This window comes from Zalophus californianus, chromosome 7 (assembly GCF_009762305.2).
Source record: "Zalophus californianus isolate mZalCal1 chromosome 7, mZalCal1.pri.v2, whole genome shotgun sequence".
Lineage (NCBI taxonomy): Eukaryota > Metazoa > Chordata > Mammalia > Carnivora > Otariidae > Zalophus > Zalophus californianus.
In genome coordinates, this window is record NC_045601.1 from 98,577,894 (window position 1) to 98,600,164 (window position 22,271).

Genomic DNA, 22,271 nt, shown 5'->3' on the forward strand with positions numbered 1-22,271 from the left:
AGCATATCTGATATTTCGGAAATTAAAAAACTGAGGAAAAGCAACAGAGTATTGTCAACCAGGGAAGCTCACCGGAGCCTTGAGTCCAGACTTTGGGGGCACTCCATCACTTGGGGATAACTGACGGCCCATCTGGCTGGTCTGTCTCCAGCCCTCCAGAGTGGAGCTAACACCACATGACCCAAAGTGCCCACCCTACCCTGCATTGTTGGTGTGGCTCAAAGCTTTCGCCCTAAATCTGGCTGTTATTATCTGGCTGACTCAGGGCTTCCAGGCAAAGAGGTGTTCCCATCAGACATGACAGTCCAACGGCTTAGAGATCAACTCCCAGAAGCAACGGCCAGACCTGTCTTTGGGCAAGGTAGTACTGAACGATACATGCCCCCATTTTCTTCTTATTGGCTTGTGGTCTTAGGGGCCTAGCAGGAGCCTGGGCCTCTCTCTCAGAAGCAGCAGCCTGGGCCATCACTGCTCCTCAGGCTTGCCTGGCACTGCACCCGCGACCAAGCCATGGCTCCTCCAGTATCGTGGTGATAACAGAGGCTCACACGGTGGACGTGGGAACACAGATAACCACCAGGACGCCTGCGCTTGGTTTTCCTCTAATCAAACACTGAGGTACTTGCATTGATTGTCACACAGGGTTGCCAGGATGAGTGAAAGCTGTCCACAATTACATGGGAGAGAGCACATCTGGAAGCTCCATGTGTGCAACTCTCCTGGATTCTGCCCTGGGCCTCTCTCCCCTTGGCTGATTTTCTTTTCTTTCTTTTTTTTTTTTTTTTGAAGATTTTATTTATTTATTTGACAGAGAGAGACACAGCGAGAGAAGGAACACAAGCAGGGAGAGTGGGAGAGGGAGAAGCAGGCTTCCCGCTGAGCAGGGAACCTGATGCGAGGCTCGATCCCAGGACCCTGAGATCATGACCTTAGCCGAAGGCAGACGCTCAACCGACTGAGCCACCCAGGTGTCTTTGCTGGGTCCCAGACTCATTTTGCTCAGCAAAGCCACCTTGGCTGATTTTCATCTGTATCCTCTCCCTGTAGTAAACCATAGCTGTGAATAGAACAGCTTTCAACATGTTCTGTGAGTTCTAGTGGATTGTGGAACCTAAGGCTGGTGTTTAGGCACCCCTCAACTTGGAGCTGGTGTTAGAAGTGAGGGTGGTCTTTTGGACCGCTCCTTCTAACCTCTTAGGGAACAGAAACGTTTTATACTTATGTGTCGATTAATTTATGCATAGGAACCGGACATTGACTTGATAACACCCAGGGGTCTGTATTATGCAGTTGTGTGGGATGGTGGCAAATTTGCGCTGTTTTATACTATGATTTTGGAAGAATTTTACTATGCAGTACCATTGCCTAGTAATATGTGGACGCTAAGCCTTTTTGTAATCATTGGGTTGTACTTCTCTTAAACACCAGGGGGCTGGCTCTGAGGAAACAACCAGAGAGAAAGGTTGGCTTCTGCACTGAGTTAGAGGATTAGAGGCAATAAATGCAAGAGGCCACGCTGTCTCAAATGAAGACAGGTGCCCCTGTCTTTCCTGCCTATAGGTGAATGACTTTAAATGGTGCAGTGCCATTCCCATACTGAAAACAAGTCTCCCTCCTCCCCCATCTTGCCTTGAGTAGCATTACCCCAGTTTTGTCCCAGTCCCCTTTTGGTCCAGAGTCCTACCCTTTAGTCTCAGCCCACGGCACCCCCACCCCCATTTTCCTGAGCCACCAGACTCTCTGGTCATAGAGTAAGAGGACAGGCACGAGAAATTGATCCTCAAAAACAATAGTGTGCGAGAGGGTTCAGGGCTGAACCCAAGCACAGGAACCAGGAGGCTCACCGACTAAAGTCCCAGCAGGTAAACCAAGGGGTAAAAGTGCAGAACAACATGTCAGGGGGCTGTGGTGTCCGGACAGAGGGGGACGTGCAGCACTTAATGAGTCTGGGACCCAGCACCAGCCATTCAGAAGGTTTGCCGTACAGATTTACAACTATGCTAAGACCACTTTCGAATAAGATGGGTAGCACAGGTATCTTAGAGTATTCCCGATTCCTCCTTCTGGTCCCTTATGACATTTCTGTTATAGATGTCATATCCATCAGCTATAATCATCTGTTGCTACTCTTATTTTTAACACACTACATTAATTTGTTCATATATTGACACTGCCTATCTTCCCCAACTAGAATGTAAGCACCACGGGTGCAGGAATTGGGGCTGTATGCCCACCATTTTAGACCCAGGGCCTAAAATAGTGCCTGGCATGGAGTGGTACTCAGTAAATATTTGTTCAAGGAGCCAGTGAAATCCTTCTTCTTACTTAGGCAACTTGATATGCTCTCAAATACACAAACAACAGATGTAAAGTGAAGCTGCAAAGGAATGCTTATTGGTTGGCTAATCCCTTGAGTTGGGTGGAGCATTCAATGGAAAAGGAAAGAGTTATAAACCCTCACTTGACCTCCCCACAGCACCCCAAGAGAGAGCCAGGAAGAAAGAAGGTTAGTGGTGAATTTTTTACACACTGTTCTTGGGTGTGGGGGCATAGTTATATTTTGTGTCCAATTTTGCAGCTTACAGTCAGCCATTGTTTTAACTTTGTGGCTAATTTAATGCCTATTTTAAACTTGTCTATATCAAATAAAAGGAACATATTTTTATATGGAGTAGATGTGTACATGAAAACAAGATAGCTAATGTACATTTAGACAAGGCCTTTTAAAGGCTTTCATTGCCTATGCATGACACATATTAGACATTAAAATGCCCTCCTATCCCCATACCACACATGAAATGTAATTTATTTATTTATTTTTAAAGATTTTATTTATTTATTTGACAGAGACAGTGAGAGAGGGAACACAAGCAGGGGGAGTGGGAGAGGGAGAAGCAGGCTCCCCGCCGAGCAGGGAGCCCGATGCGGGGCTCGATCCCAGGACTCTGGGATCATGACCTGAGCCGAAGGCAGATGCTTAACAACTGAGCCACCCAGGCGCCCAAAATGTAATTTAAAAAATGTGTAAGAGTCGAGTGGTGTTCCAGTGGATTGGTGGAAATAGCACGCTTAGCAGAATTGAAGCTTTTGAGCCATTACATTTTTTCTTCCTCAGGCAAATCTCACATATTCTTTTTAAGATTTTATTTGTTTATTTGAGAGAGAACGATTGGGGCAAAGGGGCAGAGGGAAAGGGAGAAGCAGGCTCTCCACTGAGCAGGGAGCCTGATGTGGGGCTGGATCCCAGGACCCCAGGATCATGACCTGAGCCGAAGGCAGACACTTAACTGCCTGAGCCACCCAGGTGCCCCCAAATCTCATATTTTTGTATGCAGTTGAAGGGAAGAACACAGGCAGTGCCCATTCTGGGCCATGGTGCCTACCAGAGAGGCTAAATCTCCTTCTCTAGGTGTCTTATGTATGCTTGGAGGATATAATCCAAATTATCTGACATAGGGGTCTTCCTCTGAGGTCCTGCATCCCTGGGGTGTCTGTGCTAAGTTGAAAAACAGAGGAGTCTCTAGTCAAGCCCTGAAACAATTTTTCTAGGACTTGTCCTGATCGTTAAACACCAGTGGGGCAGGTGATTGTCCACTCTGTTTATTCTCCCAGCAGCCTCAATGACCTGGGCAGGTGAGCATCTCTTTTAGAAACTATATTTCCTTTCCATTAGGGTCTAATGGATTGAGCTATGTTTCCAAAACTAACGAGAGGTCGACTTCTACACCCAGGCTTATAAACTGAAATGAAAAATGTACCTGAGCCATGAAAACTGAAATATTGGGCTTTTTGGAGAAACTGCTTGGCATGTGAGGCTGGACTAGAGCTACCTCCCTAACCAGCTTGTTACAGAAGTGACTCACACCCTCACCCCACCCAGGAATATCCTTTGGCTGTGTATTAAAAATGCCAGGTAAGTACTTGAGCTGTTTTTCGGAAGAACTAGTTCCATGTAGGAGGCTTACATTTTGATAACATGTCCAATTCAACTAATCAACATATCAAATCAACTAACTAAATATTTTGCTAACTACTGGGTATTTACCCCAAAGATACAAATGTAGGGATCCGAAGGGGTACGTGCACCCCAATGTTTATAGCAGCAATGTCCACAATAGCCAAACTGTGGAAAGAGCCAAGATGTCCATCGACAGATGAATGGATAAAGAAGAGGTGGTATGTATACACAATGGAATATTATGCAGCCATCAAAAGGAATGAGATCTTGCCATTTGCAACGACGTGGATGGAACTGGAGGGTGTTATGCTGAGCGAAATAAGTCAATCAGAGAAAGACATGTATCCTATGACCTCACTGATATGAGGAATTCTTAATCTCAGGAAACAAACTGAGGGTTGCTGGAGTGGTGGGGGGTGGGAGGGATGGGGTGGCTGGGTGATAGACATTGGGGAGGGTATGTGCTATGGTGAGCGCTGTGAATTGTGCAAGACTGTTGAATCACAGATCTGTACCTCTGAAGCAAATAATGCAATATATGTTAAGAAAAAAAAAAAGCAGGAGGGGAAGAATGAAGGGGAGTAAATCAGAGGGGGAGATGAACCATGAGAGACGATGGACTCTGAAGAACAAACTGAGGGTTCTAGAGGGGAGGGGGTGGGGGGATGGGTTAGCCTGGTGATGGGTATTAAAGAGGGCACGTTCTGCGTGGAGCACTCGGTGTTATGCACAAACAATGAATCATGGAACACTACATCAAAAACTAATGATGTAATGTATGGTGATTAACATAACAATAAAATTTAAAGAAATATTTTGCTAATAGTTCAGGTTAGGAAAATAGAAGAGAAATAATTCCTAGTCAGTTATAAATGGAATGTAACTTTAAGGCTATATTTAGCCAGACTTTGAAGCTCTACTGAAAGTCTTGGTTATGCTGTTAATATTGCTATTTTCCAACTTGGAACATATTCTTTGTCTGAAACATTATGTACTTAGGACTAAATTGATGCTACATCTGTCCAGTCTAGCAATTTTTCTTTTTTAAAGATTTTATTTATCCGACAGTGAGAGACCCAGTGAGAGAGGGAACACAAGCAGGGGGAGTGGGAGAGGGAGAAGCAGGCTTCCCATGGAGCGGAGAGCCTGACGCGGGGCTCGATCCCAGGACCCCGGGATCATGACCTGAGCCGAAGGCAGACGCTTAATGACTGAGCCACCCAGGCGCCCTAGCAATTTTTCTTTTTTAAGATTTTACTTATTTATTTGACAGAGAGAGCACAAAAGCAGGGGGAGCACAGAGGGAGAGGGAGAAGCAGGCTCCCTGCTGAGCAGAGAGCCTGATGCGGGGCTCGATCCCAGGACCCTGGGATCACGACCTGAGCCGAAGGCAGACACTTAACTGCCTGAACCACCCAGGCACCCCCAGTCTAGCAAATTTAAGTTCTGTGGGGAATACAGGGTTATCTGGGAGAGGTTCCTTTCTTTCTTTCTTTTTTTTTTTTTTTTTGCTCAGTGACACATTTTGATCTGCTGGTTGTAATGAAGATAGGCCATTCTGATCCACTGGAGAAGCTAAAGTAAATGTTATAGCTATTTCTATTAATAATAGATTTAAAATTGACATCTTATATTCTGGCCCAAAACATCTGCTAAAACTGGCAGCCTCTTAAATTAACCCCTTAAAAATTATTCATTATCCAGAAAATTCAATATTCAATTTTCACCCCAAAAAGATTGGCTGCTCTCCCGATGCGTGTGTTCCACATTTAGGAGCATAGGGCAAAGAATGAAGACAAGGGAAGAGACATTAGATCAGAAAGACTGTTAAAACTGGAAGAAATGAAGGAAATTACCAAATTCTGAACCAACTTGCATTTTTATAGTTCAGGCACCTGACATTTCTTCCAGACCTGCCCCAGGATTGGAAGGAAGCTACACACCTGCTACTTGGTTAAACTTGGGGATTGAAGAAAGCCTTACATCTCCTCAAAGGGGGTCAACAAAAATGATTTACCATGGGAAGTTCACTTATAATTACCCCCAATTTCCTCTCTGCCCTTCGTTGTCTTCTTAGCCACACACAACTCCGGCATTTCACCATTTGCTCACCCTACTTTTCAAGCACCATTTTCTGCAATTTACACCTGCACAACAGTCCCTGAGAAGAATGACCTAGGACCACACACCAAGCTCCAGATACAGTTTTGTTGGGTTTTCTCTCCAGACCTGGCTTCTCAAACTTCATTTTAATATACAAGTGAATCATCTGGGGTCTTGTGAAAAAGGTAGGCTCTGATTCAGTCGCTCTAACCCAGGGACTTAAGAGTCTGCATTTCTAACAAGCCTCCAGGTGAAGCCGATGCTAATAGTCCAAAATCGCACTCCTAGAGAATGCCTTCCCTTCCTTTCAGAAGCAAATTTCAGAAAAGAAGTCTTTTCTGTCGCACGTGAATGTTGCTGCAATCTGGAGATGTGGATGTGCGTGTGCCTATGTGTGCATGCAGGCATGCATGTGTTCATGGGTGTGTGTCATTATTTGAGTCCTTACTGTGTTCAGTGATTTGCACACATTATCTTATTTCCCCCTCATAACTACCCACATGAATTAGGAATTATTACTCTTATTGCACAAATGAGGAAACTGAGGCTCAGAGTTTAAAAAACTTGCTCAAGTGAGAAATAGAGCTAAAATTTCAACTTAGTTATTTGCTTTTATTGGTACCTGGGGCAAACTCAGATATGAGTGCTTCCACATTTTCTTTTCTTTTTTTTTTATGTTATTTATTTATTTTAGTGGGGGAGGGCAGAGGGAGAGGGAGAGAATCCTCAGGTAGACTCCACGCTGAGCATGGAGCCCGACAGGGGATCTGGTCTCACGACCCTGAGATCATGACCTGAGCCAAAACCAAGAGTGGATTGCTTAAGCGACTGAGCCACCCAGGCACCCCCCCACATTTTCTAAAAGATTTTGGGCATGTTTTTACCCACACTGACTATCCAAAGGTTGTGATGACATCGTTACTGCTTTCTGCTGCACCTGCCTTAGGCATGGGTCCCCAGGGCTCTGGGTTAGGGGGGAGGGTGCATCCCATGGCTCATCTCAGGTGAAGCTGCACAGGGGGGATGTTTACGAGTCCCAAGAGGTGGCTTTCAATTCCCAAAGTAATAAGTCCTGTGCGGGAAGCCTAGTTGGTGAACCAGGTTTAATTCAGGACATACCTGTTGGTAATATTAGCAGCACAAAAAACAGACTTGTTTCTGGTGAGCGCAACACCTCGGGTTCTGGATCTTCTAGCAGCTGTGTTCGCAGAGTGTCTGCATTTTGGGTGAAATCCAGAAAACGCTCTCCTTTGTTCCCTTTATTTATCATGAAAGGAATGAAAATTTCCATTGCAGGATGTACTTTATCCATTACTTTATTCAGTTCTCAGTCCTCACAATAGCCCCCTGAGGTCAGCAGTGCAACCATCACACCCATTCTAAGGATTAGGAAACTGCGACTTACAGAGGTGGAAAAACGTTGCACAACATTAGTGAGGACTCATGACTCTAAAGCCCGGAGCTCCCTGCCTTTAAAAGATGGGGATAGTAACACACACTTATTTCTGTTTGAGGACCGGACATGGTTGGGTATTGTGCCTGGCAGAGGGGCTGTAAATGAATGGGACCAGATCCACAGCCACGCCCTCAGATTTCTCAGTGTTCATTCTCTCAGGGAAGCCAGGGGGGGTGTTGATCCACGTTCTTGGTAATAGACCTTAAGGAGCACACAGCTTTCCCTTCTCACCTGGTGACAGCACCCCTCCCAACGGAACACACCACCTTCCATCCCTCGTACTCAGACTCCCGTCTACCTGATGCTGCCAGCTCCCCATTGTTTTATTCCAGCACCTCCAAGGGCTCATATCTCTGCGTCCCTCTGAGTGTTGCTTCTGCCATGCTGGCAAGAAGCTTGCCCTCTCTTGATCATTTTAGGACTACATTTTGCTGTCTCTCCTTTCATCTGAGAGAGTTCACTGGGTCTCTGGAACAAAACGATGTCTGGAGCCTCCACGTTATGACACTCAGTAGTCGTGTTAGATATCTGTCTCTCATGGGCAATCTGGGGCTAGGATTTTAATCTCCATAGGTTTCAAATAACTAAGAGAATAGTCAGAAGAAAGACCATTCAGCCTGCATTTTAAGTGACCATTGGTTGCTTAGAAACAGCTTTCTGGAGGCTACCAGACATGACCTTTTCTGGATCCATGGTCTAAACCAAAGGATAACATTCAGCTCTGGCTAACTGGGGGAGCGGGATAGAATTACTATAAAAAGGGTATTCGCAGGTGTTTCTATGTCCCACATTCTTTCACCGTAAGATTTATTTCAAACAGAATCTGGACTGGTTGAAGGTTTCAGGGACACAGAACAATAGGAATTAACCCGAGACCAGCCCCAGCCAGATTCACAGCCTCACCCCTGTCCCTCAGAGCAAGTGGAGAGGGGTCAAACTGGAGCTCTGTGTGCTAAGCAGAGAGTGGAGAGATGGAGCTCCTCAAGATGGACGGTGATACTTAACTTCACCAGTATTGCTTTATTTTTGTCTGAAGGCAGCAGGACGGACAGAGACCTGGAAGGGGTTCTCGGAGTGAGGGCTTGAATCATTTGTCAGTCGCCCAGAGTTTGCTGCTGTTAGATGTTTGTAGTTGGTTGTTTGCCTTGCAGCCTTCGTGACACTTGGTCAGTACCTGAAACATGGCCCATGTGGATGTGAGTTTCTCTAGCACTGGGACCCACTGGGCATGCGCATCCTGCTGTGTTGGCATGCTGGGGAACTGCTATGCTTCCTCCTTCTGACTTCTAACAATGCTTACATTTACTCCTTAAACATCCTACTTGGGACCCTGTAGGTGACCAGAAAATTTAGGAGTTTTCTCACTGGGGAAAGGTTAACACGAAGCCACCATTTCTCTTCTCCCTCTTGTCATATTTTCTCCACACTGATTTTACTGTAAGGTTCATTCTAAGGTGTGTGGGTAGTGAGTTACTACACTGAAACATATTTCTCTAATCAGGGAATTTGGGTTCCTTTTTAATCATTGTGTCTCCCAGGACAATAAAGTAGTGGGGTTTTAGGAAGCTCCTGAAACTTTCAACACTCAGTAGCTAAAGAGGCAACTTAAAAGGAATGAATCTTGACAGCAACCCAACAGAGGCAGTGCCCAGGGCATGACAAGACCACAGCAAGAAAGGAATTAGTGTGGCTTTGGCTGCACATACACTACAGTTGAAACAATACAGAGATTAGCATGGCTCCATGCAAGGATGACGCACACATTTGTGACACGTTCCATATTAAAAAAAACAAAGGAGGGAAGGAATTCAACTTTTCCAAGAGTTAAACTGTAAATCCAACATATAAGAAAATAGGGTGGGGGCGCCTGAGTGGCTCAGTCATTAAGCGTCTGCCTTCGGCTCGGGTCATGATCCCGGGGTCCTGGGATCAAGCCCCGCATCGGGCTCCCCACTCGGCGGGAAGCCTGCCTCTCCCTCCCCCACTCCCCCTGCTTGTGTTCCTGCTGTCGCTGTGTCTCTCTCTCTGTCAAATAAATAAATAAAATCTTAAAAAAAAAGAAAAGAGGGTAGTTGTAGGCAACATTGCTTCAAAACACCTGTAAGATTTTGTGAACCCGAGTAACTTAGTTGTCATATGATTGTGGGTATTCACAGTCAAAGTTTTCAGCATCAGCCGAGCTACTGATCTTCTGATTTTTAACTTTCTTGTGAATTTTGTTAGCACAGGCAGCATCCTCAAGTGGAATCCCAGCTAGGACAAGACACTTGGCAGTTTGGGGCTTAGTGGGCGAAGGACCATGGTGAGTGCTATGTTGGGAAGCTGAGGTCAGCCTCTCCGAGAGCCATGTGTCACCCCGCGGGTGCACCTGAGCACCCTCCCAGCCACAGCACCCATGTGCACCGCCTGCGGCAGAAGCTTGGCTTTTTTGCCATTTCCTTGAAGCATGCATTGTTGCCTATGGGGTTGGAGCGGCAAATTTGAGAAAAGGAGACCCAGCAGTCCTCTAAGTTGGTGTAGAGCTTTTAGTATTCTCAGAGCACGTTCAGGAATCCTGTGAGACAGGCAGGGGTCACTAACATAATGACCACTGTGGCCCTTGCCATGGCGAGGTGGAAAACGCAATCAGGTGCACTTGCATTAGCTCTCTCCTCTTCTTTAAAAGGTTGCGGGTCACCCAGGGACATCCCTCCCCTTCCCAGTTGCAGATGAAGACATGCAGGCAGACAGAGGTACTGAACTGGGCCTAAGTTTGCTTGGCTCACTGGTGGCTGGGTCAAGACTAGAATCCTGGTCCTGACTAGGCCTGCCTTTGTCTGTGCCTCTCCCAGCACTCAGAGAAGTCTTGTGACAGAAACGAAAGCGTGCCCAACTCCCACGGATCATTTCAGTCCAAACCGGCCCAACTCCTTGACACTGTTAGATAATACTTTCTTTTGCAAGATCATTCACGAAACCATCATATTAACTCTGGGTTCTTGTCTCAAAATACCAGAGACAGTCTCTCAAATCTATGGAATACCTTGATACCTTGATATGTATCGTTTGTTCTTTTTTTTTTTTCTTCAATTGTGAGAGAGCATACATACAGGAGAGTGCATTTACCTGCAGTTTAAAGACTAGTTATAAAGACTGATTATTAATTCTGTTTAAGAAACAGACTATTAATGGCACTCCAGTCTCCTTCCCCGTATCCCTCCCCCATCACAACCCTCGTTCTCCTCACTGGAGGTAACCACCATCCTGCTTCTGTGATCATTGTTCTCTTGCTTTTCTTATTTTTCTTATTTTGCCCTTCAGAGAACCCCAAGCCCAGAGACATGGCAACCAAACCCAAGCTCTTCTACTTTCGTGGCCGGGGCAGGATGGAGTCGATCCACTGGCTGCTGGCTGCAGCTGGAGTGGAGGTTGGTTCCTGACTGGGAAAAGGAAGGAGGGTAATTTGGGTGGACTGGAGTGGTCCTCTTCCCCCTTCAAAATTTAGGAGGGTGCCTTCAAGATAGATCCACTCTTTCCCTTTCCACCTACCTTTCTTTGTAAGAGGTGAGAGAGGGATCATAGGCCTCTGTTTAAGCAAGGTTGGGAGGGTGGAAGCCTAAGGAGATGTTCTGGAAGCTTCATAGGGGCCCAAGAAGTCCTGGTGACTCATAAGACAAAGGAGAGAGAGGAAACCCATAACTGGATTATTGTCTTCACTGGAACCAGCTAATTTCCTGTGGTCTTTCCAGCTCTGGCCTGGCAACTCAGTCTCGTTCTACCCATGGCTGCCAACTGGAACCCTAGGCCCAGCTGCAGTCTGGTCTCCTCTTGAGCCTTCCTCGGAAAGGTCTGCCCCACTGGGATCTTTCCTTAATTCTGAATTCCTTAACCATTGACTTTTCCATAGATGTTCACAAGTTATTTGGAAGGTATAGACTTCTTTTTCCCCATTTTAATGCCATCTTCTTTTTTAAATTATTAACATATAAGAATGCCATCTTCTTTAAGACAAGGACTCGTGCATGACCTTCTTTGTTTTGTTCACCTTATCCTACCCGCATCTCAAGGTTTAGGGGACAAAAAAAAAATCAATCTTTCCCACAGAAGCTTTAGGGATTCCATCAATAAATAATGGTAACCCCTCCTGAATAATGATCTTCAGATCCCTTTCACTGATGTATGAGCATTAAAGAGAAATTTAATTTGACCTGATAGGGAGAGAGAATGACACACAAGAGAGAAAAGAAAGGAAAGAGAGGAATGGAAAAAGGGAAATCACTGGGGGAAGCTGGTGAAAAGGACAAGAATTTGGAGAGAAAAAAGAGCTAAGGTGAAGAAAAGGGAAAATATGAATGGGGCTGAGGATATCCTATTAGTAGGCAAAACCCCCAAAGGGGTGCCAGTCCCATGCCCGTAGAAGCTAATCTACACACACATTGGAGGAATTTTCAGCTGTGTGGAAACTGACAACTTTGTGGTTCCTTTTAAAATTTTCATTCTGAAAACTATTGGGCATTTTATACTGTGAATCTCTCTCTCTCTCTCTCTCCCCCCCTCCTCTGAGGACATTAAAGTTATAACAAAGTTTCTATCCTTTATCTAGTTTGAAGAAGAATTTATTGAAACAACAGAACAATATGAGAAGTTGCTGAAGGGTGAGCCTGAGATTTATTCAATGTTTTCTTACTGGAAAAAGTAAACATTTGTTTCTGGAAATATTCATTTCAATACAGAACACAGAACTCTGGAGTGACACCTATTAGAAAAAGGACTGCTCACACTGATTGAGTGCCCACTGTAACCCTGTCACAGGGCTAAATTTATCATCTGCTTTGTGTCTTTAGCTGTCATAAAAGCTTATCAAGTAGACTCTGACCCAGACCTCAGTGAGAGATGGTAGCCCGGGTTTGACTCAGCTAACTGGTTCAATACTCCCCATCCCACTGAATGGAGCACTGGGTGTTATACGCAAACAATGAATCATGGAACACTACATCAAAAAAAAGAATGCTTGAAGAATTCTTAAATAATGATCCAGTGGGTTGGAAGGGAAGGGGAATTTGGGCTAAAATATTCTCTAGTTCTCATGGCTCATATCCGTTCTTCTTAGTGGTTTCAACAGATTAACAGACACCATTTTATCAGGTCACAATTGTAGAACCAAGACTATCGAAAAGACCGAAATTTGATTAAATTCGGAAGTCTTTCACCCTTACGATTTCCTAGAAAAGTTTCTCAAACCAAGAGAAAAGACTAGTACTTTCATAGTGCTTCTTAACCTTCTAATAGCCACAACGTTACTTTCCTTACCTAAGGAAACATGGATGTCCCCACCATTGCTGATAAACAGTCATGAAATTGACGCATATTATTTTTTTGAGAAACCTTCAACTAGTAATCAGCAGACCTGCCATTTACAAACTGTATGACTTCGCAGAAGGCCTTTAACTTCTCTGCATCTTATCTCTTTACCATAAAATAAAAATAATCTCTGTGGTCACAGATGCAGTATACCAGTAGATCTCACTAAATGGGGAAGGCTGGCTAGCCCCTTACCCAATTCTTGTCCAGGAACTTTATTGTCTGGAATATCCCTGAAGCTCCCCATTCTCTTTGTTTCTGCCCTACTCCACCCCAAATGAGGCCAGTCACTGGTACGTGGTAGGGATTAAGTACATATGTATTGAATAAGTAAATGAAATGCATCTCCAGAAACTTTTCCATGATCATTCCGGCAAGAACTCCTCCCTCATACCCTATGAAATCCTCCAGCCCTCCCTGAGTCTGTGATGCTACTCTTGTGCTTGAGACACTCTCCTGGGCATTACCATTATTTGTGAATAGGAGACAGAGAGGGACAGCAGAGAGGGCTGTGGGCTGAAGAGTCAGGAGGCCCACTTCTGTTGTGCCTTCGAGCAAGTCATGTTTGCCCCCTTGGCCTTCACAGTGCCATAGTCTATTATATGAGTGAGCTAAATGATCTCCAAGATCCTTTCCTATACTCTTGATCCGAGAGTTTTAAAAATCCTTCTGAAGAAGATCATCAGCTCCTAGAAGCATGGATCGTATCTAATAATCTAATATCTTCTGCATCACTAACAAGCAGTAGCACAGAGCCCAGTTTAGATGCTCATTCAGTCTTGGACAAATGTAGAACTGCTTTTAGGAAATGGAGATTTTGCAGTCTCTCCATTAATAATAGTACTAATATTTCAAAAGCATGGTCACAAGGTGATCTTATTCCTGCTCAAGGAAATTCTACAATGGGCAGATCAGAAAATAGACTCAGGGAAGCCTGAAGTCATCAACTAGACAGGGACACTGGCTCCCTGGAAAGTTCCTATGGTGGTTTCCTCTCCACCATCCTCTACTGCCTCTCATTAAGTCAAGTAGCAACAGTACTGGAAGTTGGGGAAATTAATTCTGGCCTTTGCCAATGCACTAGTGAAATCCGGTTCCTATTCTGGATAAAAAGTTACTGATTCTCAGCAATGTACAGGTGGTAAAGGAAATTTAAAGGCCATTTATTTCTTCAAGAACCTATGAAGAGCACTATTTATAGTACATCTTTAAATGCATTACTTATATAGGCAGTCACTCACAAAGAAGAAAATTTAACTTTACTAAACACTAATTATTGACAGTATTCAGTGTTTATTTATCTCATTTCATCTTTTCAAAAATCCTGCTAGATAGATATTATTATTGTTTTAGAGCAAAGGAAGCTAAAGCTCAGATAGGTCATTTGCTTATAGTCACATGGCTGGGGAGGGCTAAAGCTGGCGTTTGGACCTCGTCTGCCGGGGTTCTTGCTGTCACATCCGTCCTGCTGCCACATAGACCTAGAGTGATACCTGCTGTGCTTTTCAAAGAATTCAGGCTCCCAGCCTCCACCCCTGAATCAGAATATCTGGGGAGTGGGGTGAATATTTTTAACAACCCACCACCCTGAGATGAACTTTGAGAACCAGAAGCACTTATACTATAACACAGTCATAGTAAATGTATAGCGTCTTTTTTTTTTAAGATTATTTATTTATTTATTTATTTGAGAGACAGAGAGAATGAGAGAGAAAGCGCATGAGATGGGGGGAGGGTCAGAGGGAGAAGCAGACTCCCCGCTGAGCAGGGAGCCCGATGCGGGACTCGATCCAGGGACTCCAGGATCATGACCTGAGCCGAAGGCAGTCGCTTAACCAACTGAGCCACCCAGGCGCCCAATGTATAGCGTCTTAAACAATCATGATTAACCAAGACACAAAAATGTGTGAAACCATCAAACAAATCTCAGATTTTCCATAAAGCAAATGGTAGGCATTTCCTCAACAACTGGGGTCTTCAACTTACTACTTTGGATGAAAACAAAATCACTCAACAAAATTAGAAGAGACCCTCCTACAGGCTTACCTGGACCATGGAAGGACAGTATCCTAACCTCACTTTGCTCAATTCACAGATGGACGCTTGCTTTTCGGCCAAGTGCCTATGACTGAAGTTGATGGAATGGTGCTCACGCAGACAAGAGTCATCCTCAGCTACCTTGCTGCCAAGTACGACTTGTATGAGAAGGACCTGAAGGAGACAGTCAGGTAGCATAGTGTTCACGTCTGTACTTGATTCTTATCTAAGCTCTGTAGTCCTGCACCTCCTGGGACCCAGTTAAGGTGTAGCCTTTCCACTTAGACTGGGGGGAGAAGGCAAGGGGGGAACAAAGGGGAGATGCTCTTGCCATACCCACATGCAAAAGCAATCTGTTTCTCATCGTTTTGATGCATAAGTGAATAAATACTCCAGTTCTTCCCTTTTACTACTCATAGTGGTGGGCATTCAACATTCTCATATTCTCTCTCCACTCCTAACAAAATATGTTCTCATAAAATGACCTGGTAAACTATTCTACATGAAGGTGGAAATGACTGACTCAGCAAACAAACATTGAGCGTTATATCCATAATCTATTACCACAAATAATGCTGTGTAACATATCACCTTGAAACACAGTGACTTAAGTCAGCCTGCATTTATTACTGTGTCATGTGGGCTTTGGCATTATCTGGGCCAGGCTTGACTCCTCTTGGCTGGACTAACTCATATGGTCTGTGATCAACCAATAGTCAGCCAGGAGGCTCTGGTTTTGGGTGCTGAGGATCAACCGAGGGGCAAATGGGCCAAGTGTCTCTCATCCTCTCATGCCGAGCTTGTTCTTGGGGTAGCTAGGGAGGGTTCTAAGACAGAGACTGAAAGCACACAAGACCTCTTAAGTTCTAGGCTCAGAACTGGCCAATTCCACTTCACTCCGTTAGTCAAAGCAAGTCATGAGATCAACCCAGAAAACAGACCCTATCTATTGACGGAAGGAGCTGTTGAGTTTTATCACAATTACTCAGGGGTGAAGATTGGTGTCCACAGTTTTGCACATATATACAAGCATCTACTATGTGCTGGACACTATGCTAGGCCTGACTGAGGATGGCTGATTACTCCCAGGAATGGTTCAGTTTTATAGGAGATAAGTAAACTAAAGACAAAGTGAAGACTTACAACTATTAAAGTTTTATCTGGATTTGGGGTCAAAGGGCCATTTTAATAGTCCTTGAAATCTCATCACCATAAGCACGACACTGTGGGATGGTCCATACATATATATAGAAGACATGGTGGGAGAAAGATCCAAATTCAATTGTTCAGAAGGAGAGAGAGAGTATATCATAGGAATGAGCAAAGTCCATAACAAGAAGCAGCATGCCCCATCTTTTCCATTGCTCCAACTTTAAAATGAACTTAGTCATCCTAACTCACAGTCCTAGAAGTATATGCCAAGAGAAGCAATTTCAAACAGTGTGTGAAAAGAATCCTTTTATAATGTAAACAAGTGGTAGTATGCAAAAGCAATCTGTTTCTCATAGTTTTGACGCATGTGTTGTTTTTTTACAATTAAAGATGACCAGCTAGGTAACAATCTAACCTGTAAGAAAAATGATTTGTAATTCAGATAGGACAATAATGTAAATTATGCTTTAATATATATTAAAATGCGAAACACAAAGATGACCATTGAACCAAATTTGTTGAGCAATTAGCATACAGTGGGGGATACACAGACACACAACCCTTAATGTTTGCACACTGGTTGTAAAGATAACTTGCACAGCATAACTGCACCAACACGCAAATAATCTATGGTAATAGATCTACCATTCTTGGTTATTGTTGTTGTTGTTGTTAGCTTTTTGTGTTTGTCAATGAAAGGAAAATTTTAGAGAATGAAATCCAGGTATCTGTCTGACCTGACTAGGAAAGCAAACTTTTCTTTCTCAGGTGCCAGGTCAGGGTAAGACCTGCTAAATTATACATCTTCCCTAAAGAAGTGAAAATGTTCTGGTACTAATAGTTTTGCACTTCTGGTAAACTTAATTCGGTTGGGTTTTTTTTTTTTTTTAAGATTTTATTTATTTATTTATTTGACAGAGAGAGACACAGCGAGAGAGGGAACACAAGCAGGGGGAGCAGGAGAGGGAGAAGCAGGCTTCCCGCCGAGCAAGGAGCCCGATGCGGGGCTCGATCCCAGGACCTGGAACCATGACCCGAGCCGGAGGCAGACGCTTAATGACGGAGATGCTCTTGGCGCCTCTCGATTGGGTTTTTAAAACCATAATAATGTATTTATTTACTTATGGCAGATTTCAACTTGGAGGCGCTTATTTTTTTCACACATCCCTTCATCCAAAGAACATTTCCAGAGACCCTAGTATCCTTGGGTCCCTTGGAGGGCTCTGGTTCCAGAAATCATTCCCGGGCATGGACTCTCAAGGGAAGGGATGTGAAAAGTCATTTGGCCCAATATCCATTTACGCCATCGCGGTGGCGAAGTAGGACACCCCCATACTCAAAGGTTACCGTGGGAACGCGAGTCACGCGCTCTTTTGTCAGGATCACTAAGTACATGATGGCACCCTGGACCTCATGATAACGATCGCGCTGGCTGCGTTCAAACTCCCCGCGAAAAAGAGGAGGATCTTGCTTTACTCGTTGAGAGCGAGAACTCGTTACTTTCCCCCTTTGAAAACGTAGGCGGCGGGGATCCAGTTTGCCTCGCGGCTGCAAGGTCTCACCCACTCCGGGCAGGGAGGCCTGGGTGTTCTCGCGAGAGCCTGGGTCCGGGTCGGCGACCGCTGCGCGCGCAGATCCCGCGAGGGGGCGGGGGGAGCAGGGGGCGCGGCTGCTGGCGTCCTTCAGCTACCCTCAGTTCCTCCTCCCATTCCAGAGATGGACGAGAACTGAGAGGCGGGTTTCGGGCGCAGCAAGTTCCCGCTGACGCTTCCCGGGATTCCGGGATCCAGGACTTACTTCAGAAGAGTAGTTCCCGAATGAATATCTGAAAAGACCAGCTAGGGTAGTGCTTTCTTGTCCTCGAACCAAAACTTTAATAAGGGTTCCAAAACAAATGACGTGACGGAATTATGTGGAACCTCTAACAAAACAGAATGGCAATAAACGAAATGCAACGAAAGGATACAGCCTTTCTGTTCTGATTTTTTAAAATAAGCCATCAGCAGCCCAGGGCATCGGCACCTTAAATTCACCGAGTCAGATGTTTCTTTAATAGTGGAGGCTAATCATGCCTCAATCAAAAGAACAAGGTCTTTTAAATTTACAACTTTCCCAAAGTCATTTTGGAGTGAATACTAATTACGAATGTCCTTGAAATACATGTGGTAAGTTTCCAAACTTAGAGGACAGCATGGGACATGGTAAGAAAGCCTTGTTAGCAGAGGGCTCCATAAATAAAGGCTTGCGAGAGAATTCTGTGGCATTTCTCCTCAGTCTCAGTCTCGGGAAACAATGATTTACTACTGATGAAGCTGTAATGAAGAGTCTTGCCAGTACCTCAGAGTCCTAGACGATCCAGTTCCTCTTTATTCGGGAGCAATGTACAGTGTTGTTGAAATGCCTTCCATTTAAAAAAAAAAAAAAAAAACTTGTATGATTATTTGAATTGTAATGTTAAATGGGCTTTCTGATACTATTTTCTACTTGTGGTATAGTAGCCTGATCCTAACTAATCATGACCTTCGTGTCTCCCTATACTGGTGGGTATAGTTTTACTTAACCAGCTGTAGGCTTATAAGAGAGAGCTCCATTCCAGCCCTTCACTACCTAAAATGTCTTGATAAGCACTGACAAACTTCCAACAAGACTGTGCCAATTTACAGAAATGTTTAAGAGTGCATAAGAGTTGGTTTCATCTGATCCTTTCCAGCAGTATTGGAGATTATCAAGAAAAAGATTCTTTAGTAAATTTGATCTGGACAGAAGACTCCCTGCTTTTATAAGTGTTTAGCCAGGCAAAATAGTCTTTACTTTTATTTGATATTCTTTGTTATTTCTCTTTCTGTAGATTTTGAAAGACCATGGAGAGGATTTTCTCGTTGGCAACAAATTCAGTTGGGCAGACATACAACTGTTAGAAGTGATTTTAATGGTGGAAGAACTCGATGCTTCCGTTCTGACTTCCCTTTGTTAAAGGTAGCATATTCACATCCACACAAAGCCCAGCCACACAAAGTGAATAGAAACGAAGACTAAAATGGAATGTATCTCCAGGTCAATCTTAAAAGAAGACTTGTTAAAAAATCATTATTTCTTGCATCTTGGCAATTTTCTCCTGCTCTGTACTACAGGATCATTAGGAAATAAACCCTTATGATGGGAGAGAGATAGGTTATTTTTGTTTCTAACATAAACATTCAGTGCTTTCCTTTTGTGTGTGTGTGTGTGTGTGTGTGCGCGCGCTTTAAGTGTTTTTTTCCTGATGAAGCAAGGCTGACAAGTCTGTCTTTGTCGTTTCCCTCGCCAGTGCCTACCGGACAACTCTGCCCCCCTTTAGTGCCCCTGATGCTGAGGACACCCCACCATGTCCCTCCATTGCTCAGAGCTACTGCCTGAGTGTCCCTGCCTATCTCCTGCTGTTGCTGGTCCTTAGACATCCCTCTCTCAATCCTGCCACTGCCAGACCAGAGCTGGCCTCTCTTCCAGTTCCTTAGAAACATTTTATCTAAGAGGTGACCATAGGTTTTGTGGTTTAAGAATAGTATTTTTTTCTTACTACAAAAAAAATGAAAGTTCAGGTATTTGTATGAAACAAAAAAAGAAAAGACCTAACTAGCCAAATGCTACTACTGGATTAGACTCTCTGATCTATTATTTTACATTTTTCCTCAAAATAAGATCATACTAAATATTGTTTTGTGGCCCGCTTTTAACATTTAAAAAAATTATCATGCATGTTTTGACAGGTCAGCAAATATTCTTCTATAATATCATTTTATTTTCATTAGGCGATAGAGTCACATCTTTTTGAATAATCAGAACTATATAAAAAGGGCGTCAACTGAGAAAGTTTATTCCCACCACTGCCCTCCCACCTTTCTGCCCCTATAATCACTTTTATTGGTTTCCTGTGTAACTTCCCAGTGTTCCTACTTATGCAGATACAAGCAAATATGAATATCTATTTCTCTCTCATCCCCATTCCTGGCTTTCTTACACAAAACAGCAAATATATTCTGTTCTGCCCTGGGCTTTTTTTTTTTTCCCCCTTTCTTTAAACTAAACTGTGCATTCTAGAGCTCTTTCCCTGTCAATACAGGGACCTTCCTCTTTCTTTTTATATATGAGTCATTTTAAATTACTGGCTTATATACCTCGTAAGGACATACCATAGTTTATATGACCAGTTTTCTTTTCTTGGAAACATAGGTTATTTCCAAATTTTCACCCTGCTAACATTCTTTTTTTTTTTTTAAGGTTTTATTTATTTATTTGACAGACGGAGAGAGAGCCTACAAGTAGAGGGATCAGCAGAGGGAGAAGGAGAAGCAGGCTCTCCGCTGAGCAGGGAGCCCAACGTGGGGCTTGATCCCAGGACCCTGGGATCATAACCTGAGCCGAAGGCAGACACTTAACTGACTGAGTCACCCAGGCACCCCCACCCTGCTAACATTCTTAACATGATTTCTTTGCTCATGCCCTACACGATTTCTTTGCTCACCCTTATAATAAATTCCTAGAACAGGAATTAATAGGTCAAAGAATATGAATTTTTTAGAGTTTTTAATATGTGCCATCTACTTGGGACAATGAGTTTTTAAGAAGATAATTTCATTCACACTAAACACACTAGCCATTGTATTAGCTTTCTGGAAACCCCCAGCAAACAGGTGTTGAGGGGTTAACTCAGATTCAACCCACTGGGCTCCCTAAGCTGACAGTCTAAGCACCCCCCTCCCGTGGCAAAGTTCTGTTAAAGGTCACGACTGCTATCGAGGCTCTGACTTTACCGGTTCTCATCGCAGGCATTTAAAACAAGAGTCAGTAACATCCCTACAATTAAGAAGTTCCTGCAGCCTGGGAGTCAGAGGAAGCCCCCCCCCGCAGATAGCCACTACGTGAAGGTGGTCAGAAGCATCCTGCACTTCTAACGGCAGCAGGCCTTACCGTGGCAGACAGCGATGGTCTGGTCACAGCATTGGTATGGGCCGCCCAGCGAAGCGAATTGTAGATCCTGGGAGCCAAGTGTCTGAAAAGAACAAAACCATATAGCCAGGAAAACAGCAAACACCAATTAAATGCAATACAAAGCCATTCTGGTGTGTGAAATTTTTGTAAACTTGTCAGTTGTGGATGATGGTTCCAACTTTGATGAAATCAGTGTTCTGTGTCAATAAATCAGAGGCTGATTTATTTAGGGCAAGGTAGGGCCCATGTAAGGCACTGTTCTTACTGTCAGTACCGAGATCAGGACCACTGTTGGAAGAAGGAGCAGAGATTTGGGGCCCAGGATCTCCCCCAACACCCACAATGACCCTGAGTACTTGGTATAGAAAAAAAAAGTGACAAATGACAAATCAGGAGTAAGATGATGGCTGATGCAAGAAAATCCTGTGAGAAAGACTAGGGAAACAGGATTTCCACAGAACATCATTCTGAGACCGAGAAAAAAAAAACTTGGACAACTAGACAACACTCTTCCACGTAACAGAGCCACCTGAGACTGGGTTTTACTTTGCTGAAACAAGTAACACTGAGATTAAGATATAACCGATATTTATACGAATTGACCCAAAGATTCCTGTCCTTTAAGAGTAACTACGGTGTTCCCAAGTTGGGTAATCTGGAACTCAGTCCCACATCAGGGCCCTGTGTGGTGGGGGATGGAGGACCCGTGGAGGGTGATGTTCCAGGCACAGCTGGGGTTTCCGGTGGAGGGGTCTGTGGTCTAGAGCAGGGCTCCTGCCAGTCCTTTGAGGTACATGACTCTACCAGCTCTCAACTGCTACTGGGCCATCCTGCCCGGGCCACACCCTTGGTCAGCTTCTGAGTGAGTATCCACGTGCATGTCCTTACTTGTGAAATGACCTGATGGCTCACCGGACGTCATGCCCTTTCCTCAGGACCACCACAGGCCAAGACCATTCCTACACGATATCTGGTCCCATCCATTTTTCCTCCCCAACTCAGGCGACAGGTTGATCAACAGAGTTAGGACCACCTGGGCCATTCAGTGTCCCCCAGCCCAGCCTGTGTAGGGCCTGAGCTCTTGCTCCCACCATGGTCAAATCCCAATTCAGGGATTCTCATTGAGCTAATCACCTGATCTCATTCGCCACTCTGGCAAGGCCACGGCCAACTACCAGACGATGCGTAAGACAAGGGGAGAAAAGGCTTCTCATGGGAAAACTCTGCCACTCTCTGTGTGAGATGACTTTTTCCTCT

General features: G+C 44.3%; 1 protein-coding gene and 1 non-coding gene across 2 annotated transcripts; both read left to right on the forward strand.

Annotated features, from left to right (window-relative positions):
- The first annotated feature begins 1,907 nt into the window (after positions 1 to 1,907).
- On the forward strand, positions 1,908 to 20,831 carry LOC113926413 (glutathione S-transferase A4-like). Its single transcript, XM_027601259.1, has 6 exons — positions 1,908 to 2,506; positions 3,674 to 3,913; positions 10,818 to 10,924; positions 12,100 to 12,151; positions 14,953 to 15,085; positions 18,895 to 20,831. Exons 2-6 carry the CDS (start codon positions 3,907 to 3,909, stop codon positions 18,899 to 18,901), a joined length of 306 nt encoding a protein of 101 aa, XP_027457060.1. The 5' UTR covers positions 1,908 to 2,506; positions 3,674 to 3,906; the 3' UTR covers positions 18,902 to 20,831.
- LOC113928149 lies at positions 9,202 to 9,303 on the forward strand. Its single transcript, XR_003521828.1, has one exon. It is a non-coding gene; the product is annotated as a U6 spliceosomal RNA (small nuclear RNA).
- Positions 20,832 to 22,271: the final 1,440 nt, after the last annotated feature.